Below are 19528 nucleotides of genomic sequence, written 5' to 3' on the forward strand. Positions count from 1 at the left end.
ACCCATTACACCCTCACTGAATTCAACAACGATCGTGGGAAGAAGATTTTTGAGCGTGAGAATGCCAAAATCAGTGGTTTAAAGGGGTACTTCGTAACTTAACTTACAGGTCTGGGCTCTACCTGACTGCAGCTTGGGGAATAGGAATCTGTTTTGTATTACCTGTAAGATAGATAAGGAAAATGCATATTAGTTTGCACATGAAGTCTCTTATGATTCTTGCAGTAGGTATGTGGTCTTAAGGAATGTAACTTCAAAGTGTACTGTAGTGAGTGAGTTGACAACTCTTGATGCTCATTGTGTACAAGTGACTCCTATGGTGGTGTAAGTAAGAATATGAGCAAGTATTTGGCAATCAAGTTCTTCATTTGATATTCTACATCTGAAGTTCACATGTTACTGTTGTCATGTTTTTAATATCAGAAATTCAACTCTATGTTTTTTATATCAGAAATTCAACTTGTGGGAACCACTTGGTGAGCCACTTGAGTAGGCTAAGTGTCCTGGCAACAAGGTTTGGATAACAAATAGATATTTTTTTCCATTTGTAATCTGGTCACAGTGCTCTTGGAGATTGTTAAGTTATGATTAGGTTAAAATGGATAGATTATTTCCTACCATTCAGATTGGTTCAGTATCTTTTTGTTGTATCTAATCTGAACTCTAGTCACTCCTCAATATGTTGACATATTGCGAATTACGTACAGTGCAATGTTTTTACATTAAGAGATCTGAAATAGTTAGTTGGTCTGGAAACTTTCTATGGCTGTTGTTGGTTTTATGTACATTACTTGTACAGTTGCTCTTTATCCTGTTGTTAGCCCATTATAAATTACAATTAATTCTAAGGATTTTTTTTTTTTTTTACATTCTTTTAAGGAACAAAAGTTTGCCATATTTATTTTGAGAAAGAAAAGTGGTGTTCATTGCTGTACTTTAGCTTTAGCCAATGGTATTTTCCACTTAAATGAATAACCCCTATGCTATTTTCCACTTTGATGAATAACCTCTAACTTATACATGGATTGTTATTTTTTACTCCAGGAACTTACCAGTTTTTTAAATTTATATTATTTCTTGTCATTTTGTATGAGTTAATTTTTTTATTTGTATTTTTTTTAAATTTCTTGCTCCTAAATTTATTAGCCATGAGATAAGAACTGTATAAAGAACATATATTTCCATTTTTTTTTATTACTATAACCATGTTAAAATGTACAGAAATAAGGAACGTGATTTCAGTGCTTTCAGTGGTATTCATAATGAAAGAAACTGTGTAGATGTTCAGAAGTGGAGAAGTACATCAAAGGATACTGTGTTATTGTATACGTATTTTTAGTAAGACATTTTGCTTTAATTGTAGGAGGTTTGAGGTGAATTCTTAGGAAATCTGTTGGAGGATTTTTCTGTTTGCTGACAGCATTTTATATCCAGCACGCAAGCACTTTTCTTCAATTGCGCATTGTAGGGTTCGTTGGAAGAGGATCATCTTTCAAATATTCTATCTTTTCATATTTCATAGCAAACTGTTCTCCTATTATTTAAGAATTTGTTAATGTGGTATTCAACTTTAAAACTGCAATTTAAAAATTTTGAATATTGATACAGTATTTTTTATTTCAGGAAAAAGATCTTAGGAGAGGTTCAGTTCAAGGAAGAAGCGCAACAAACTTCCATCGTGCAAAATCTGTTCTCGTTTTAGGTTAGTTTATTGAATTTTTTTTTTGTACTATGCTGAATTTGTTAAGACTTGTTGGAAATTTATCATTTCACTTATATACTTTACCCGGTGGTACATATAGCTGTCGTCTCCTGACGTCACGGCAGAATTTGAAATTCGCAGGTAGCGCTAATGGTTTGGACAGGTGATCCCTCTACTCCCGCCCTCTACCGGGTACCGGGACCATCCAACAATCCAAATCAGAAGTTTCCTGCCGTCGGAACCGGTAAAACACGGTTCCTCTGTGGTTGGAATTTGGAATTGATCATCTTGGTTTTCTCTTTTGGTGATGTACCTTGAGTTTACTGATCTTTTGCTAGCGCTATAGTTGTTTTGGGTTTTGATATTGTTGTCCTTTTTAGGAATTATTTTGAATTCTTCACGATGTCTGACACCGGCTCTGTTCAGTATAGGGTGTGTAGTAGTGGGTGAAGACTAGACTTCTTAAAGCTTCACTTGATCCTCATTCTACTTGTGTTAGTTGTAGGGGACGTGAATGTTCTTTTGAGAATACGTGTGAAGAATGTAAGTCTCTAACATCTCAGGAGTGGAAGGCCACTGGGGAAAGTATATGAGAAAGTTAGAAAAAGATAGAATCAGGAAGGCTTCACAGAGATCTTCTTATAAGTTAGTGAGTAGCCAGGATATTCCTCTGAATTCTATTAATCCTGTTCCTATTAACCCGTAGTGGTTGCTCCTGCCCTCGAATCTGTATCTCCCGATCCGATCCCGTGTCAGTATTACGAGCCGATATGGACTCGAAATTTGTCTCTTTCCTCACCACTATGCAGAAAATGGGTGAGACAGTGCAAGAAGTGGTAGTTAAGTGTGATAAATTACTTAGTGCAAGTGTAGTGGAGGAGGTGGTTGTTCGGCCCGTTCGTTCTCCTAGTCTAGGCCCCTGTCAAACTCCCCAGATCCTGGGGAGGGAGGCATGCCGAAAACCGAAGGGAGGCGAGCGGGACCTGCTCCCGAGCAGCCGCCCCCCCCTCAAGCAATCCTGTAGCCGTATCCCCAGGATGCTGTCGCTCACCATTGGAAAGGTGTTGCGAGGAAGTGTTTTTCGTCAAGTGACTCTAGTTCAGATGTTTCCTCTTATAGAGGTTGGCGTAATAAGACTTCTAGACCGCTGAAAAGGTCGCGCGATGTTTCGCTGCTGCGGTTCCCAAGAAGGTGGCGGCTGCTGAACCTTCTTGTAGTGTTTGGGAGGAGCCTGAAGCTTTTTCTCCGGCGGTTTCGATTTATCGCCCTTCTCTCATAGAAGTGGAGAAGCCGAACACGCACACTCCTTCGGAGCCTTCTCCAGCCGCCTCTCAAGCGATAACTCCTGCGGCTCCAGACGTGTTTGTGGATCATCCTTCTACACCTCCCGCCCCGCCCTTCTACGTCGGTGGATCCTCAACCTTCGGTGTTTGAACAGATGAATGCCAAGTTAGGCAGTATCTTGGAGCTTTTTTGGCAAGTCTCTTTCGTCCCCGAATGCGCTCCCGACCGCCTTACATCTTCCGCAGACTACTGTTGCAGTCCTCTTCGCAGGTCCTCCTTTGCAGTCGCCTCTTCAGGCTCAGACTCTCCATGTGACTCCTCTTCAGACGCCACTTCAGGCGCCTGGTCGGACTCCTTTCCTGACTCCGTCTATGGCGCCACGTCAGGCTCTCGCTCGAGCGCCAGCGCGGCCGCCAGCTCAGCCTCCACGCAGCCGCCAGCTCAGCCGCCGGATACGTCTCAGTACAGGCTCAGACGTCTTCTCCTGCTTTCTCACACCCTCCTCGGACGCGTCAGGGTGCGACTTCGCCGAACAGGATTCCTTCTTTCCGATGGAATGTTCGCCAGTTTCGTCGAAGGAAGCTTCGGATTTGGAGGAAAAGAAAGAGAAGGACTTACAGAAAAAGACAAGCATTTGTCGGGGTATAAATCTCCTTTTACGATCCTTCGTGACAACTTTGGAGATTCGGTTTGCGCCTTCCGTTCCAGTTTCTCCTAGTTCGCAGTGGAAAAAGGGACAGTAAGCCTGACTCCTCGTCCTCGTTCACGCGTCTCGTCCTCTCGATTTCGGCTAAGAAAGCTATCAAGAAAGTTAACGCTTGGCTTTTGGAGAAGAGGGAACAGGGGAAAAATGTTTTTTTGTCTTCCCCCTTCGAGACTTTCGTCAAGGAGCCGTGTCTGGTATGACACTGGAGAAGTTTTTCCCTGTGACTGCCTCCGCTCAGGGAGACTTTTCGAGTCTCGTGGACTCTTCCCGCAGAGCAGCCCTTAATACTGCTAAGATTTTTTCTTTTCAACAAATGAACTGGAGCATCTTTGCAAGAGTGTTTTCCGTGTTTTCGAAGTTGTTAGCTTCCTGGATTGGTCCATTGCTTCGCTGGCCTAGGAAAGTCAAGTCATTTGGACTTTCGGAGGAGCAGTTGAAGGATTTTGCCTCGGTACTAGGATTGTATCGATAAAGGCATCTGTGATGGAGCTCGGAGCTCGCTGCCATTTTCGCCTCTGGAGTGTTGAAGAAGAGACAGCTGTGCTCCTTCTTGTCGAAAGAGGGGTTTCATCGAACCAGAAGTCTGCCTTGCTCTTCTCTCCTTTGACAAGAAACACCTATTTCCGCAAGAGATTGTGAGCGAGATCGCTCAATCTTTAACACAGAAAGCGACCCAGGATCTTTTAACACAGTCAGTGAAGAAGCCCAGGAGATAGCTCCGGTTCTTTCTGCTTCTCGGAGTGCTCCCTCCACGGAAGCTCCTAAACCATTTCGAGGGAGAGGCTCCCGTTCGATCTTCTCCAGGTTTCGTGGGAGAGGTAGAGCCTCTTCTAAAAACCACTCCTCTTCCATCAAAAAGTAGGCCCGTAGTCCTCCACACAGCAGTAGGAGCCAGATTACACCTTTTCTGGCAGACTGGTTTCATCTCGGAGCGGATCCTTGGACGTCCAGGTCCTGAAGGAAGGATACACCATTCCGTTCATCAAGTACCCCCCTCTCACAGAATTTCCTGTGAATTTGTCAGCCTACTCGAGAACTCCGAAAAATTTGCTGCCCTCCATCAAGAAGTTCTCGCCTTACTGGCAAAGAGGGCCATAGAGTTAGTGGACTCTCCGCAGGAACCAGGATTTTACAATCGCCTTTTCCTGGTAAAGAGGCCACGGGGGGTTGGGAGACCGGTGTTGGACGTCAGTGCCCTGAACGTCTTTGTCCTGAAGACGAAGTTTTCTATGGAAACGACCCAATCGGTATTAGCAGCTCTTCATCCTGGAGATTGGATGGTTTCCATAGACCTTCGGACGCTTATTTTCATATTCCGATTCATTCGGAATCGAGAAGATTCCTGAGATTCGTGTTCCAGGGCCGCATTTATCAGTTCAGGGCCCTCTGCTTCGGCCTGTCGACAGCTCCACAAGTGTTCACCAGAGTTCTGTCGTCAGTAGCAAAGTGGCTTCATCTAGACGGGATACGAATATCCATGTATCTAGACGATGGCTTCTCAGGGCAAGGTCCAGACAGAAGTGTGTGGAGGACCTACAAAAGACTTTAAGGATGACGGAAAGCCTAGGTTTGTTAGTAAACAAAGAAAAGTCATGTCTCACTCTTCTCAGGAGATAGTTTATTTAGGAGTGAGACTGAATTCAGTTCTTTTTCAGGCTTTTCCGTCTCGCCAAAGGATCGACTCTTGCCTGAACAAAATAGACGGAATTTCTCGTCAGACAAACTTGCTCGGCGAATCAGTGGATGAGCCTTTTAGGAACCGTTGGCTTCAATAGAGCAATTTGTAACGTCTGGGCAGCTCAACATGAGACCACTTCAATTTTACTTGAAGCAGAAGTGGCAAAGGAAGAGTTCCAGACTCCTTCGTGTTCCCCATCTCGGAAGGAATCAAACAGGACCTACTTTGGTGGAAATCAGAAGAAGGCTAGAGGAAGGCTTGTCTCTAAGCCAGTTGAGCCCCAACCTTACTCTTTTGTCAGACGCATCGGACAAAGGGTGGGGAGCTACTCTGGGGAGAAAGGAAGTGTCGGGTCTTTGGCAGATTTCATCAGAAAAGCTGGCACATAAATCTAAAAGAGTTGAAGGCGATTCATTTGGCGCTAATGCACTTCAAGACAGAGGTAAGAGGGAAAGTAGTGCTGGTTCAAGCAGACAACACCACGGCTCTCTCTTACATCAAAAAACGGGGGGACACACTCGTTCTCGTCTGTGCGAGGCGGCGAGACCTACTCATTTGGGCGAAAGAGAACAAGGTTGTCTTGAGCACAAGATTTATTCAAGGCTCGAAGAATGTAAAGGCAGACATTCTCAGCAGGAGAGGACAAGTCCTCTCCACAGAGGTGGACGTTACATCCTCAAATATGCAAGAAAGCTTTGGGGGATTTGGGGATGTCCTCAGTTGGATCTCTTCGCCACAAACAAGACAGCTCGTCTACCACTGTATGCTCCCCAGTTCCAGACGAGGAGGCGTTACAGTGATGCCATGCTTCTGGACTGGTCAAATCTGGATCTGTAGCTTTCCACCTTTCAAAATGCTAAGATTAGTTCTGCAAAGTTCAGAGGTTCATCAGAACGTCAGGATGACTCTGATAGCCCCCTTTTGTTTTGGCCGCCAGGGATGGTTTCCGGATCTACTACTGCTGTTGACGGACTTTCCGAGAGAGTTTACCGTTAAGGAAGGATCTACTCAGACAGCCCCACTTTCTGAGGTTCCATCACAACTTGTCCGCTCTTCGACTAGTCGCCTTCAGACTGTCGAGCATCTCCTCAGAAAGAGAGGATTTTCAAAGAGAGCTTCAAGGGCTATTGCTAGACCCAGAAGAGAATCCTCTGATCGAGTGTACCAAGCTAAGTGGGTCCAATTCAGAGCTTGGTGCAAAGAAGAAGGAATTTCGTCTTCTAAGACCTCTATAGCTCAGTTAGCTAACTTCCTTCTTTTTCTTCGTGAGAAGAAGAAGCTTTCTACCAGACGATTAGGGGTTATAGAGCTATGTTGTCTTCTGTGTTCAGACATCGAGATTAGACATTTCTAATAATCAAGACCTCTCAGGACCTGATTCGTTCCTTTGATACGACCAAGACAAAGGAGTCAAGAACAGTAGCTGGAACCTGGATGTAGTTCTTAAATGGCTGATGTCAGATAGATTCGAACCGATCTCCTCTAGTTCTTTTAGAAGAGATCTGACCAGGAAGACCCTTTTTCTTTGTGCTTTAGCATCAGCTAGAAGAATCAGTGAGCTGCATGCTATTGATAAGAGAGTTTGATTCGCTAAGGGCAATGCCATTTGCTCATCAATGCTGGGTTTTTGGCTAAGAATGAAAATCCCTCACGTCCTTGGCCTCGTTCTTTCTCTATAAAGAACATTTCGGAGTTAGTGGGGCCTAATGAGCCTGAATGTCTTCTCTGTCCAGTGAGAGCACTTAGACATTATGTGCAAAGGACCAAAGGTATAAGAGGTAAGAGTGATAACCTGTGGTGTTCAGTGAAAGATCCTTCTCGTCCTCTTTCTAAAATGCGCTCTCCTTCTTTTTAAGGAGTTTGATTTCTGAGGCACACGGACAATGTCAGGACTCAGATATCAAAGTGTTTAAAGTCAAAAGCTCATGAAATTAGAGCAGTGTCTACGTCTATGGCCTTTAGACGTTAATCTGTCTTTGAAAGACATTATTAAATCTACATATTGGAGAAGCAATTCTGTCTTCGCATCTCATTATCTGACAGATTTGCAAACCACATATGAAAATTGCAGTACATTGGGGCCATTCATTGTGACTGACGGTACGGTATTGGTGAGGGAGAGAAGGATGTATCCCATCCTCAATAACTTTTCTTCTCCTTGATTATGTTTTTTGTATTTTTAAGGTTGTCTGAAGATACAGGGAGTTTTTTTGAGTATCTTCAGTCTTTTAATGTCTGGTGTATTCTTAAACGGTTGTGGTGATCCCTCGTTTTTCATTGTATTTTGTGGTGATTTTGTACTGCGCCCTGAGCAGGGGCATTATAGTCTTGTCCGTTTACGGTCACGTCCTCAACGGCAAGTACTTATTATTGTGTCCGACGCACGGATCCATATATCCTGTCGGTACAATAAGGCCAGCAGACTACAGAGGCAGTAACCACTGAGTCAGCGGTCTTTAAAGGTAAGGAACCTATATCTTCGGATAATTCCAACAGTTATTTTAGCTGCCATTGTCCCACCACCTAAATGTGTCAATCAGCTATATGTAACCACCGGGTAAGTTATATAAGTGAAAATGACATTTTTATAATAATATAAAGTTTCACTATACTTACCCGTGGTTACATAACGAAGCCCGCCCTCCTCCCCTCATATGGACAGGTAGGCATGAAACTTCTGATTTATTGTTGGAATGGTTCCCGGTACCCGGTAGAGGGCGGGAGTAGAGGGATCACCTGTCAAACCATTAGCGCTACCGCGAATTTCAAATTCTGCCAGTGACGTCAGGAGACGACAGCTATATGTAAACACCGGGTAAGTATAAGTGAAACTTTATATTATTATAAAAATGTCATTTTTCTTTACTAAAGAATTATAATGTAAAATACCTACAAACCTTTGGTTTTGATAGTGCTTTTACTGGTCTGTCTGTTGGAATACTAGTGCACTGTAATTGTTTGGATGTAGTTATCATTGACTCTTTCCAGTGCCTTTGCAAAATTTGTGTAAGTAGCCCATATGTGCCTTGCCTCTTATAATTGACAACTTTTGTTGTCTATGCCAGTTGAGTTTTTGTGTAAATCTTAGTTTCAGTAAAGTTAATTTATGGTTACAGTGGTGCTATATTTTTTTTTTTTACTAATCAGATGATGAAGTTTGTTACAGTGTTCTTGAGTGTTACTACACTCACTTGTTGTCTTGGTGTATTCAGTTTTGCCTTGCTTTTCATGATTGTCATTGTTTGATTGGAGGTGACACTATTTGTTTAGAGACTGTTGGGAAGGTTATGTGAAATGTGCTTACTTGGCATTGTTGTGGATGCAAGTATCTTTGAAGGGTTCTCACGTTCTTAAAGGGTTCCAAAGTGCAGGTTGGTGGTGCAAGTGTCAGCCCTGGTTTTTATGTAATTTGTGTCATCAGTACATGAACATTCAGCATTAATTGATTCCTAGATTGCCTTTAACCATATGTCTAGCATTCTTTCTTCAGTTCCCTCTTGTGATATCCAAAACTTAATTGAGTTATAGTTCTGTGTGTGTGTATTCAGGCAGACATCTACGTGTGAAGTACAGAATCAAACCTGGGAATAGTCTGAAGGATGTGTTAATGCTGGTTAGATTGGGACATGTTTTCTTGTTGTTGACTGTAACTTGAGCATTTTTTTTTTACTGTTCTTCCAGAGTTAGCATTCTAGTCCAGGCTCTTGTCAAACTCATAAGTTGTATCACTATGAATTTGGTTTTATTAGACTTCACATGTAAATTTTGACCATCAAAGGGAGGACACAACTTTTTCCTTCAAAATTTTTCCAGAACTGCACTACTAACTTACTGAGAAACATGATGCAGCAGCATCATGGTTATGACATATGACTCATGTTGTAAGTCTTTTGTGATTTTCCAACTGGCAATGGGAATGACAGGTTCCTCATTAGGATTCTGGGAGGGATTGTTGTATACGATGCCAGGGACTTTTTAAGTTTATTTCAGAAAATTTGTCTTGACTCTTTCTATTGATTTTTATGGTTGTAATTGATTTATAGTTTAGTGATATTGCTTAAATGACTTTTGATGACACATTGCTAGATGCTTTGCATGGTCTGGGTTGATATTCCTGTTGGATGTAGATGAGGTATGAAAACTGATGAATTTTGAGTTATCAGTTTATCTTCCAGTTGAAATAGTTAGTACTTAATATAGATGTTTAGCATAAGAAGCTGAAAATTAGAGATTGATTAATTTATTTCAAACTGTGGCCTTTGTATGGTCTTGCAGTGGTGCTGAAGCATATAGTTCCTTCGTTTTCTTCTCTTATATCGTTGTAACCGTTAAATAATTTTTAGCACTTAGATAGCATTTTATTATTTTGCCTTTTTTGCACTACAGTAATAAATCATAATAATAATTGGTTTTTAAAAGATGAAGTGCTTTAGTAAAATAATAATTCTTTAAGAGTATATTGAAATTTTAAAGGTTTTCTTCATTTTGCAGGAGAGAATGAATCTGGGAAAACAACTTTGGTTGCTAAACTTCAAGGCAATGAAGATCCAAAGAAGGGCTCTGGCCTTGAGTATGCATATATAGATGTTAGGGATGAATATAGAGACGGTAAGTAATGTGTTTGGTTTTATTTTATTCAAACTTAGTTTTAAGTTTTAAGTATTAATAGATGCCAATTATACTTTGATTTTTATAATAATCATTAAAACATCAAAATGAGTTCATATTAATGCTGCTAATTATTGTAATGTGCCTTAATGGATTTCTTCCAATTTCCTTATGTGAGCAAGGTGGTAAATGAAATTATCTGCAGATTGAGAATATTGAATATTTTGGTTTTACCAAGAGAAACTCTTGTCATTGTTTCTTGATTTCCTTTGTGATAACTTCTTGTTCCTTGAACAGATCATTTCATATATAAAGGTGTCTTCTTAATTGTCCTAAATAGGGGTCCCAGACAATATAAATTTTGCACAGCAGTAATTACCATTGCACCAAAAATTTGGATTGGGTACAGATTGAAGTCATCCTATGTAACAGTGTAGGATTGTATTGACTCAAAATATTGCATCTTGAAAAGCAGATTGCCAAGGGGCCCAAATAATAAGTTGTATTAATGTGTTTATTTATTGTGCTTTGCTAATGGCAGAGGAAGGATTTATTTTTAATAAGCCACACCAGTCACATAGCTGTCATTTTCCTGTCACATTGCTTGCTAATAGTGTACCCATAATTCTAAGTTCATTTAGATTGGTCATGCTTTCAGAACTGGAAAGATGGTGTATTTTCCTGTACTTAATGTAGTTGAAGTTTCGTTTAGTTGGTTTTTTATTCATTTGATTTTTTTTTTTTTTTTTACCAAGTTATTGATTTATATTTTCTTTTTCTTATCAGACCATACGAGATTAAGTGTCTGGGTTTTGGATGGTGATCCTAAGCATGCAGAGTTATTAGAATTTGCAGTTAATGCTAATAACCTGGAACACACATTAGTTTTATTAACTGTTTCAATGACGACTCCGTGGGCTATTATGGACCAGCTTCATACATGGGCAACTACTTTACAAGACCACATAGACAAGTTAAATATTGATCCAGACAAGTTTAAAGAACAACAAGATTTGAGTAAGTACAGTTTATGTTTGTTTATGTGTATGTTTGCCCTTATTAACGAGTAGCAAGTCCTGTCGGCCAGTTGATTAGAAATTGAACCCAGATGTCTTGGTAAATTGTATCATGATTTTACTGTTAATACTAATATGTAATAGTATTTAATAGTCATTAATTACTTATAACTGCTGAGATCCATTTGCCTGAAGTCTTGTTGATTCTGATTGCTCATAGATTAGGTCAACTTTGCAAACTAAACTATGGAAGTCATAGTGGTACTTATGTACTCAGTAATTTTAGTCCTGTCATGCAAGGTTTCCAGAGAGCTCAAAATACAAATTTGTTAAAAATTTGTCATATTTAGTCGTCCTGCTTCTCCTTTTTCACCCTTACTATATATTTTTTTATATTCAATCATAGAATCCTGGGATAAATGTAATTATGTATTAACAATTTAGGGCCTCCCTTAAGAAAGTCAGGGACTGATTAATGTCACATAAAGAGGTAAACCACCCTCAGAATATGTGTATGATAAAATGTCCCCCTTCTTTTACAAAGGTGGTACTCTGAATTTTTATTTGTTTCTTAGGTGAGACATGTATCGGAATGTAATCATCCTGATTAGATGTTATCACTTGTGAATAACATTGGGAATTCTAAAGGAAAATAACTGAGAGTAAAATCATTTTCTTCCTTACTTTGAATGTAAGAAAGGATTTCTCTTGCTAATTTTTTTCAATGATTCTGAAAGATGTTGATATTTTTCAAATTGCACACTACCTATCTCCAGTTTCTTTGTAATTTTCATCTTTCATTTAAGACAAAACTCTTCTGGCCAGAACTGTTGGAGTCTAGGAATGAGTTATGAACTAATTGAATTAATTTTAAAGGGAATATAATGAAAATTACCAGTTATACTTATTTTTTTTTTATATGCCAGTGGCTCACTGAACCCAGAATGTACCTAAGATTTCTGGATTACAGTCAATCCCTGGTATTTGCTTTGGATGCATATCACAACCCCCCACAAACAGCTAAAATTCACGAATACTAGACACCACTCTAACAATTGTAACTGCATAACTGCCTATTTTGATAGTTCAAACACCTGAAAACCCATCTAAATAGGTATCTTAAGTGATGGATGAAAATTTGTTACGTCTCGGTGAAAAATTTGGATATCCAAATGGAAAGAGATCTTTGAATTTGCTCTAACTTCCCTAACTTTACCTTGCCCTACTTTCATATGTTTATTCAAGAACAAGTACTTGGGTGAGCCCTTAAGAATGTAGAAATATGAATCATTGGTCTGGGTATATTAGTTCATTTTAACAATAGTAGAAATATGTTGCATAATGAATATTCTTTACTCTCATGCTAGTTATTTGACTTTTCATTTGTTTCTTTCCAGTGACAAGGTTATGGCAAGACTATGTTGAACCTGGAGATGAATTAGAAGCAGGGTCTCCCATGAAACGTTCTTCACGGAATTTGGAAAATGATGACGAACCTGTTTTACCTCTCCCAGATAATGTCTTAACTAGAAATCTTGGCCTTCATGTGATAGTAGTTGTTACAAAGGTATGTTGCTGTAAGATATAATGCTGCATTTTTGTGGATTTTTCAATTATTTATGTAATTAAGAGGGATGTTTCCATGGGTGGTGGTAAATTTGTATTTCAGATTCGTTTTATTATTGCACCCCAATTTATGAAGGTAGAAAACTATCTGTGATTAAGGTTTTGAAACTTGCTACCTAGCAGTAGCTTGATAAAGAAAGATTTTATTATTGGATACAGTATTAGGTTTGGTTGACCACATAGTTCTCTGGGCATAGGAAAACAGTTCTAAATGGAAATATATTTGGTTGATATTGTGCTTGGAAAGGATAATTCAGAAACAATGGAATACAGTGGAACCTCGGTTTTCGTACATAATCCATTCTGTAACCTCCTACGATATCCAAAATGTACAAAAACCGAAACAATATTTCCCATAAGGAATAATGTAAATAGTATTAATGTGTTCCAGACCCCCCAAAATATTAACGGAAAATGCATTTTATAGGGAATAAACACAGTTTTACATACAAAAAACAAAGAGAAATAAATATAAATGAATAAAGAACATATAACATCACTATTACCTTTATGGAAGACTCTTTTGAGCATATGGAAGACTGAGAGGAGGGGGAAGGAGGAGAGGTTACTGGTTTAGAAGGGGAATCCTCCTCCAGAAGGACTTCAGGTATCATGAACCTCTCTGGGGTGGCTTCTCTAGGGTTTTTATGAATTGATTAAAAATTTGTCATTTATGGTGTTGCAGGAAAAATTTTGCTTTGTGTAATAAAAACTTTTTTTTTTCCTCTACTTTCAGACCGACTATATGACTACGTTAGAAAAAGATTTTGATTATAAGGAAGAACACTTTGATTTTATTCAACAGTCAATTAGAAAATTCTGCCTTCAATATGGTGCAGCCCTCTTTTATACATCTGTAAAAGAGGATAAAAATTGCGACCTGTTGTACAAGTATCTAGTCCATAAAATATACAACTTTCCCTTCAGAACTCCAGCACTTGTTGTAGAAAAAGATGCTGTATTCATGTAAGTATCCATTGAGATGTGTATTTTAAGTAATGAAAATTATAATTTTAGGTAGTGTGTGAAGAATTACAAATCTTGCAGTATACAGTATTTCCTAGCGTAGAAGGCACACCACAATTAGATTCTCGGAATTTGGAGAAAAATATAAGCAGAAAATAAGATATAACTGATTTCGTGAGATGACGACTTTGTTATATTGATTCTTGTAGTGTCCTTTTAATTTATTAAGAAAATTTTTAGTTTACTGTTTGCAAGTTCACTGATGTTAATACATATTTGATAAGCTTCTGAAGTTGACATAATGTTCAAGTGCGCAGATGGATGTGGCTACAGCTGATGCAGTACTATATTGGAAATAAAGATTTTGATATTAAGTTATCCCAGACAAGGGAAAACTAAATACCACAGCAAGAAATAATAAAGTACAGAACAAAATTTTATTCCACAGTTACAATTTGTTAAAGCACCATGTGAACATGACATCCTAAAGAACGAATTAAAATTTTATTGATTAACCCTTAATGGACGGATCTGCTCACATAAATAGGAATAACAGGTTTTTGGGTGGTTGACTGATTAACTCGTGAGTAACAATATTGCGCGCCATTGGTTTTGGGGGGAATTGGGCGGGAAAGAGGTGCCGTTACTTCTATAGCTCATAAATTCACTAATGGCAGCTTTTAGACTGGTTAACTTCAAGAAGCAGGTTGCATGTGGCTCATGAGCAAGTTGTGATCTTGACTTCAAGGGAGGATGCACTGCCTCTCTGTCTCACATGACGTCAGTTCCTCCTTGGCCTAGTGGATTTCACGCTCGGCTACCAATCCGGTGGTCTGAAGTTCAATTCTCGGCTCGGCCAACGTGGAATCAGAGGAATTTATTTCTGGTGATAGAAATTCATTTCTCCATATAATGTGGTTTGGATCCCACAATAAGCTGTAGGTCTCGTTGCATGGTAACCAATTAGTTTCTAGCCACGTAAAAATATCTAATCCTTCGTGCCAACCCTAGGAGAGCTATTAATCAGCTCAGTGGTCTGGTAAAACTAAGATGTCTTTTCATAAAAGGGGTTGCTGTTGGTTTTAGTTCTTATCTTTTATGATAGTAGTCAATTACCAAAGAAATATTAGAAAAAACTTTAAATCCAAAAGTTATTGTATCTTTATTCTCGGGAAATTTGTGTAAATATTTAACAACAAATATGCTCAGAATTTGTTACTGATTTTATTTATCTGTTTTGATATTGTGTGAGCTGTAATTAAAATTTTACTAAAGAAAATTATTTTTTTTTAAATCATGTATAACTTGGTAAAATTTACAATTGGCTTGTGAAAGAGGCCCCACAAGGGGTTGTAAATATAGTAATTTTCAACTTCTCGTTGAACGAGGGAAAATTTTTTTAGAAATCTTTTTTCTTACACCATGTGCATTTATATATATATCTTCTCTCTATTTATGTGTTTTTCTTAAATTAGCCAATATTAAAGTTACCCCGCCCTGGAGTGCTACATATTCATTTTTTTTACCCCAGCTCCTATGGGTTAAAATCCCCACAATACATCTATCACAAATAAGAAGACACTTTAATCAGGAAAAACCTGAAAATATCGTGCACATTGTTACAACGTGTATAAGTACATACTATACAAACGTGTTTGATTATGATAATCTTGATACAGTGAGTTTTGCTGATAAGGGTGCGAATCATTGTAACAAAGGTTGCTTGTTTTTTATTTTAATTTTGTATACCTTTGTGTATTAATTTAACTAAGTATAATTTATACAATTTCTTTATAAGGTTAGAAACAGGAGTTAATTACTGTCCAGCAATGATAAGCTTCCTTTGGGTTTTGGATAGGAAATGGGAAATGTAACTTTGCCCTTAACGATGCACGGTAACTTTCCAACACTGGGAAATATGGTGCATGTTGCTTTACGATATTAAGTATTAGTCAAAAGATAAGAAACCATTTGCAGTATAAGCGCCTCAGTGGTGTGGTGGGTCTGGTGTTGGCGTGCCACCTCGGTGGCCGCGAGTTTGATTCTCGGGCATTCCATTGAGTGAGAGATGTGTATTTCTGGTGATAAAATTTCACTCTCGACGTGGTTCGGAAGTCACGTAAAGCCATTGGTCCCGTTGCTGAATAATCATTGGTTCCAAGCAATGTAAAAGCACCATTTGCAATGCACAATGTATCCCGCAGAAAACTAAAGGTTACAAGTCTACTCATGGGCTCTACATACATGGCTTAATAATTGCTGTTTTGACCTAGAATTATCTTGCCATGTATCTATAAACAACTAGCTACTAACAACAGCTTTAAAAGTAAGATGCGCAGTGTCTATAATGATTTATCATTTCAGTCCAGCTGGATGGGATAATGATAAGAAGATCGCCATTCTATACGAAAACATGCACACTTTCAGTCCTGAGGACTACTATACAGACGTAGTGGTTAAACCTCCAGTTGTTAGGAAGGCAAGTATTTTTCAGTTACATATTGATATTTTTTTTATTTTACTTTGGAGGGAAGTGTGTGAAAATGAAGAACTTAAAGAGAGGACAGAATCTTTCTAAACTAGTGATATTTTTACATTGTTTATGGCATCATTCTTCATTTGATTGGCTTTTTATGGTAGTGATGTATTTTGATTGAAAATATATAAATTTGTGCAAATAACCTAGGAACTTTGACCGACAGTATGTATTAACCCTTTCCTTGATTATCCTCAGTATTCTTGTGGTTAACTAGGATGTATTCTTACAATCCTTAGAATACTCGTCCATGCTTCCTCATTTCACTCAATGAATTCTCATTTTCCATATTTCCTATCCCCGTAGGAAATGATCAGTATGTGTTTTTGTCAATAGATGGCAGTGTGCCTTGTTAATAATCTAGGACTCCCGAGTTAACTTGGGATACATAATTTCAAATGTAACATCTGAAGTTTAAATAATTTGTCAACAAAAAGTTTGCATATGTTTTTAAAAACCTGCTTGATTATTTACATATTTTTGCAAAGAAAACTGAAAGGGAAGGGGTTAAATGTAAATTAGTATTTATTCTTATTTAAGAATTTAGTTTCCTCAGTGCTAGTCAGATGAATGTTGCTGCATGTCTTTAATTGAGGGAGTTGCAATACTTATTCTAGTTGCTCTATTGAAGATCATAAGAAAGCGCTTAATTTTTTTTTTTAAATAAATGAGAGGGGCCCCATATGTAGGTTAACATAAACTACTTAGTTGCATATATTCTTTTATATGCATAGCAGATGTTGCATTTTGCAACACGAATTATAGTTTGGGAGACTCGATCAAAGAAACTAGAATGATCAGGCTCCAGAGATTGGTGTCTGGTGTATCACTTTTTATACATTAGACAAATGAGTTTGCAAGTGTTGTAGTCAACTGTTTTTGTGTATTTTCTGAGTATTTTGGTATCAGACCTAAATCTAATAGGAATTCTGGGAACTGTAAGTTATTATGCAACATCTTTTCATCTGTTTGTTGGAAATGGATGCATTTTGGAAATTTGTACAGTATTAGTATGGTTTTATGGGAGTATAATTTTTAATGTCATCAAGCTTACATGGTGAATAATGTTTTTTCAGTTTGTAAAAATGTTTATGCATTATGAATAATAATCATAAGTATTTGTGTAACATGCAGTAATTTTGTGTGTTTTTATAGGCTGTTGCAAGAGAAGTGGAAGTTCAGGCTGAAGATGAGCAGGCATTTTTGGCCAGGCATCAAGCACAGCTGCAATCCGGAGGCACTGGCTCACCGAGTGTTCCAGCTGGTAGACAAGAATCGCCTCTCAGACAATCTCCAGCTGTACAGAGGACTAGTGATAGAAGAGTTTCCACTACTAATTCTCCCAATCCAGTTGGCTCACCAAAGAAGGTAAGGCTTTTATTACAATTTCTATCTCTAGAAACTAAAAGAAGCTTGCGTCTTGTATTTGTCAAGCCGAATGTTGTCTCTGTAGTGGTCTAAGGTGTTATAAACCACCTTGCATAATGTGCTCATATTTGCTGCCTATCGGGGATGGTTCTTCAGCCTTTCATATTTGAGTTTTAACTTTTAATTTTTTTTCCTGTGGAAAACATCAAAGTCATTTGTGTTAAGATTTTTTATATTCAATTTTTTTGTAGTCATTCTAATACAATAGGTGAATATTTGCATGGCATTAGCCAGTAACTGAGCAGTTTGTATGTTATATAGATTTAAACTCTTCTTATGTATTGGATAGAGGATATGTTTTTCCTTTTAAATATCTTTTAGGGTTTGGAAGGTATCCTTCAGTTAATACATGCACTATTTCATTTTTACATTTCTTTGATAGAAACTGACCTTTGGGAAAAGGGAAACTGCTTCTATAGCAATGTTTTGCTTTTACTGATTCATGTGATTGGGTATTATAAAATATCATAGTGCTTTCTTTGGTCATAAAGTATATTTTTGTACATGAACTTTCCTGTCGAACATATACTTAAGCTTACGTCTCTGAAGTCACGACAGAATTCAAAACTCGCGGCTAACGCGCAGGTGGTCAGGGTTTGATCTACCTTACCCCCGCCGATGGGAAGCGGTGTAAGAAAACCAACATACCTTTCTTGCCAGATTTTTTCTGTCGTCGGTGTCGACCACACCTGTTGTCGGTACCTCTTGACAGTTGGATTCTTTTCTCGTTTTCGCCCTGGATTGTTTCTACGGACTTTTGGTGAAGTACCCGATCTTTTGGCCTGGCATTCGCGATTGTGGACAGTTATTGGACTTTTCTTTGGATTTTCTTGGATTCATGATGTCTGATGTTGATACTAAGAAAACTGCTATGTTTAGAGTTTGTTGTATGACTGTGTGTAAGGTGAGGCTACGAAAGCTGCGGTAGACCCTCACACGGTATGTTTGAAGTGTAGAGGGAATGAATGCACCTTTAATAACCCTTGTAATGAATGTGAAAAGCTGAATGAGATGAATGGAAGTCTTTGTCTTCCTACTTGAGGAAGCTTGAAAAGGATAAAGTTAGGAAAGCTTCTTCCAGGAGCAGTAGTAGATCTCGTATTAGCGAGTTGGATATAGATAATCCTATTTTAGAAGTAGCTCCTTTGTCAGTTTCAGCTCCTGCTCCCTGCACCGAAGCCGAAGATGCGCCTTCGGAAGTGGCCTCCATGAAAGCCACCATTCGCAGTATGGAGAGGAAAATCAAACAATTAGAAGGTAAGAGTGATTCCAATAGTGATTTGTGCAGTGAACCCAGTGCAGTGGAGGGTGCGTCTGATCGGCTCCCCTAATGCTTCCAGGCCTAGACCTCTTCCAGACTCCCAGTCCCAGTGGAGGAGGAAAGTCGAAAGCCGCAGGAAGGTTAGGGAGCATCCCCAACGGTCAGGCGTCCCTCAGGTAGCTCCTGTTGATCGTTCCCAGGCTACCTTGGATCGCTCCAAGAGAGAAATATTGCGCCAATGCTTCTCGTCTTCGCCTTCGCCTTCTCCTAAACGAGGATGGAGCTCTTCGGAAGCCTCGCGCCCTTCGAAGAGAGCCTGGAACGCTCCCTGCGCCCGCCCTTCCAGCCCGAGTTTTTTCGGAAGAGCCTGAGGTGGAAGCGAAGAAGCGTAAGAGATCTCAGGAGTATCGTTCCCCGAGCGGATGATCGAGCCTCGTCACCTGTTCACGAGTTTGTGAATTCTCCTGCAAGGGTGTTGGCTAACCTTCAGGCGCAGATTTCGGCTCTGGCTGGCTCTTTCGTTTGTCGTTTCTCTTCTCGTCGTAGGAAGGACGTCTCGCTTCCTGTAAAGAAGTCCAGGCTCCCCTCTCCTGACTCTCGCTATTCGAGACGAAGCGGCGCGCTCACCTGTGCGTTCGGATTCTCGCAGGAGACTTTCTGCTTCGGACAAGATCACATCTGCGTCTAAGCGCCATTCGCCGGGCAGACAGGTTTCTC

The 19528-nt window shown here is 39.2% G+C and overlaps 1 protein-coding gene across 8 annotated transcripts in view; it reads left to right on the forward strand.

The window, feature by feature from the left end:
• The window catches only part of LOC135207860 (cytoplasmic dynein 1 light intermediate chain 2-like), a 95797-nt gene that overhangs the window by 45956 nt on the left and 30313 nt on the right, over positions 1 to 19528 (forward strand). For all 8 annotated transcript variants that reach the window (XM_064239729.1, XM_064239733.1, XM_064239730.1 and 5 more), the window contains exons 3-8: positions 9862 to 9978; positions 10765 to 10995; positions 12392 to 12561; positions 13357 to 13586; positions 15951 to 16065; positions 17278 to 17490. In XM_064239729.1, the coding sequence (XP_064095799.1) occupies positions 9862 to 9978; positions 10765 to 10995; positions 12392 to 12561; positions 13357 to 13586; positions 15951 to 16065; positions 17278 to 17490 (1076 nt within the window). The remainder of the gene's footprint in view (positions 1 to 9861; positions 9979 to 10764; positions 10996 to 12391; positions 12562 to 13356; positions 13587 to 15950; positions 16066 to 17277; positions 17491 to 19528) is intronic.

This window comes from Macrobrachium nipponense, chromosome 34 (genome assembly GCF_015104395.2).
Source record: "Macrobrachium nipponense isolate FS-2020 chromosome 34, ASM1510439v2, whole genome shotgun sequence".
Lineage (NCBI taxonomy): Eukaryota > Metazoa > Arthropoda > Malacostraca > Decapoda > Palaemonidae > Macrobrachium > Macrobrachium nipponense.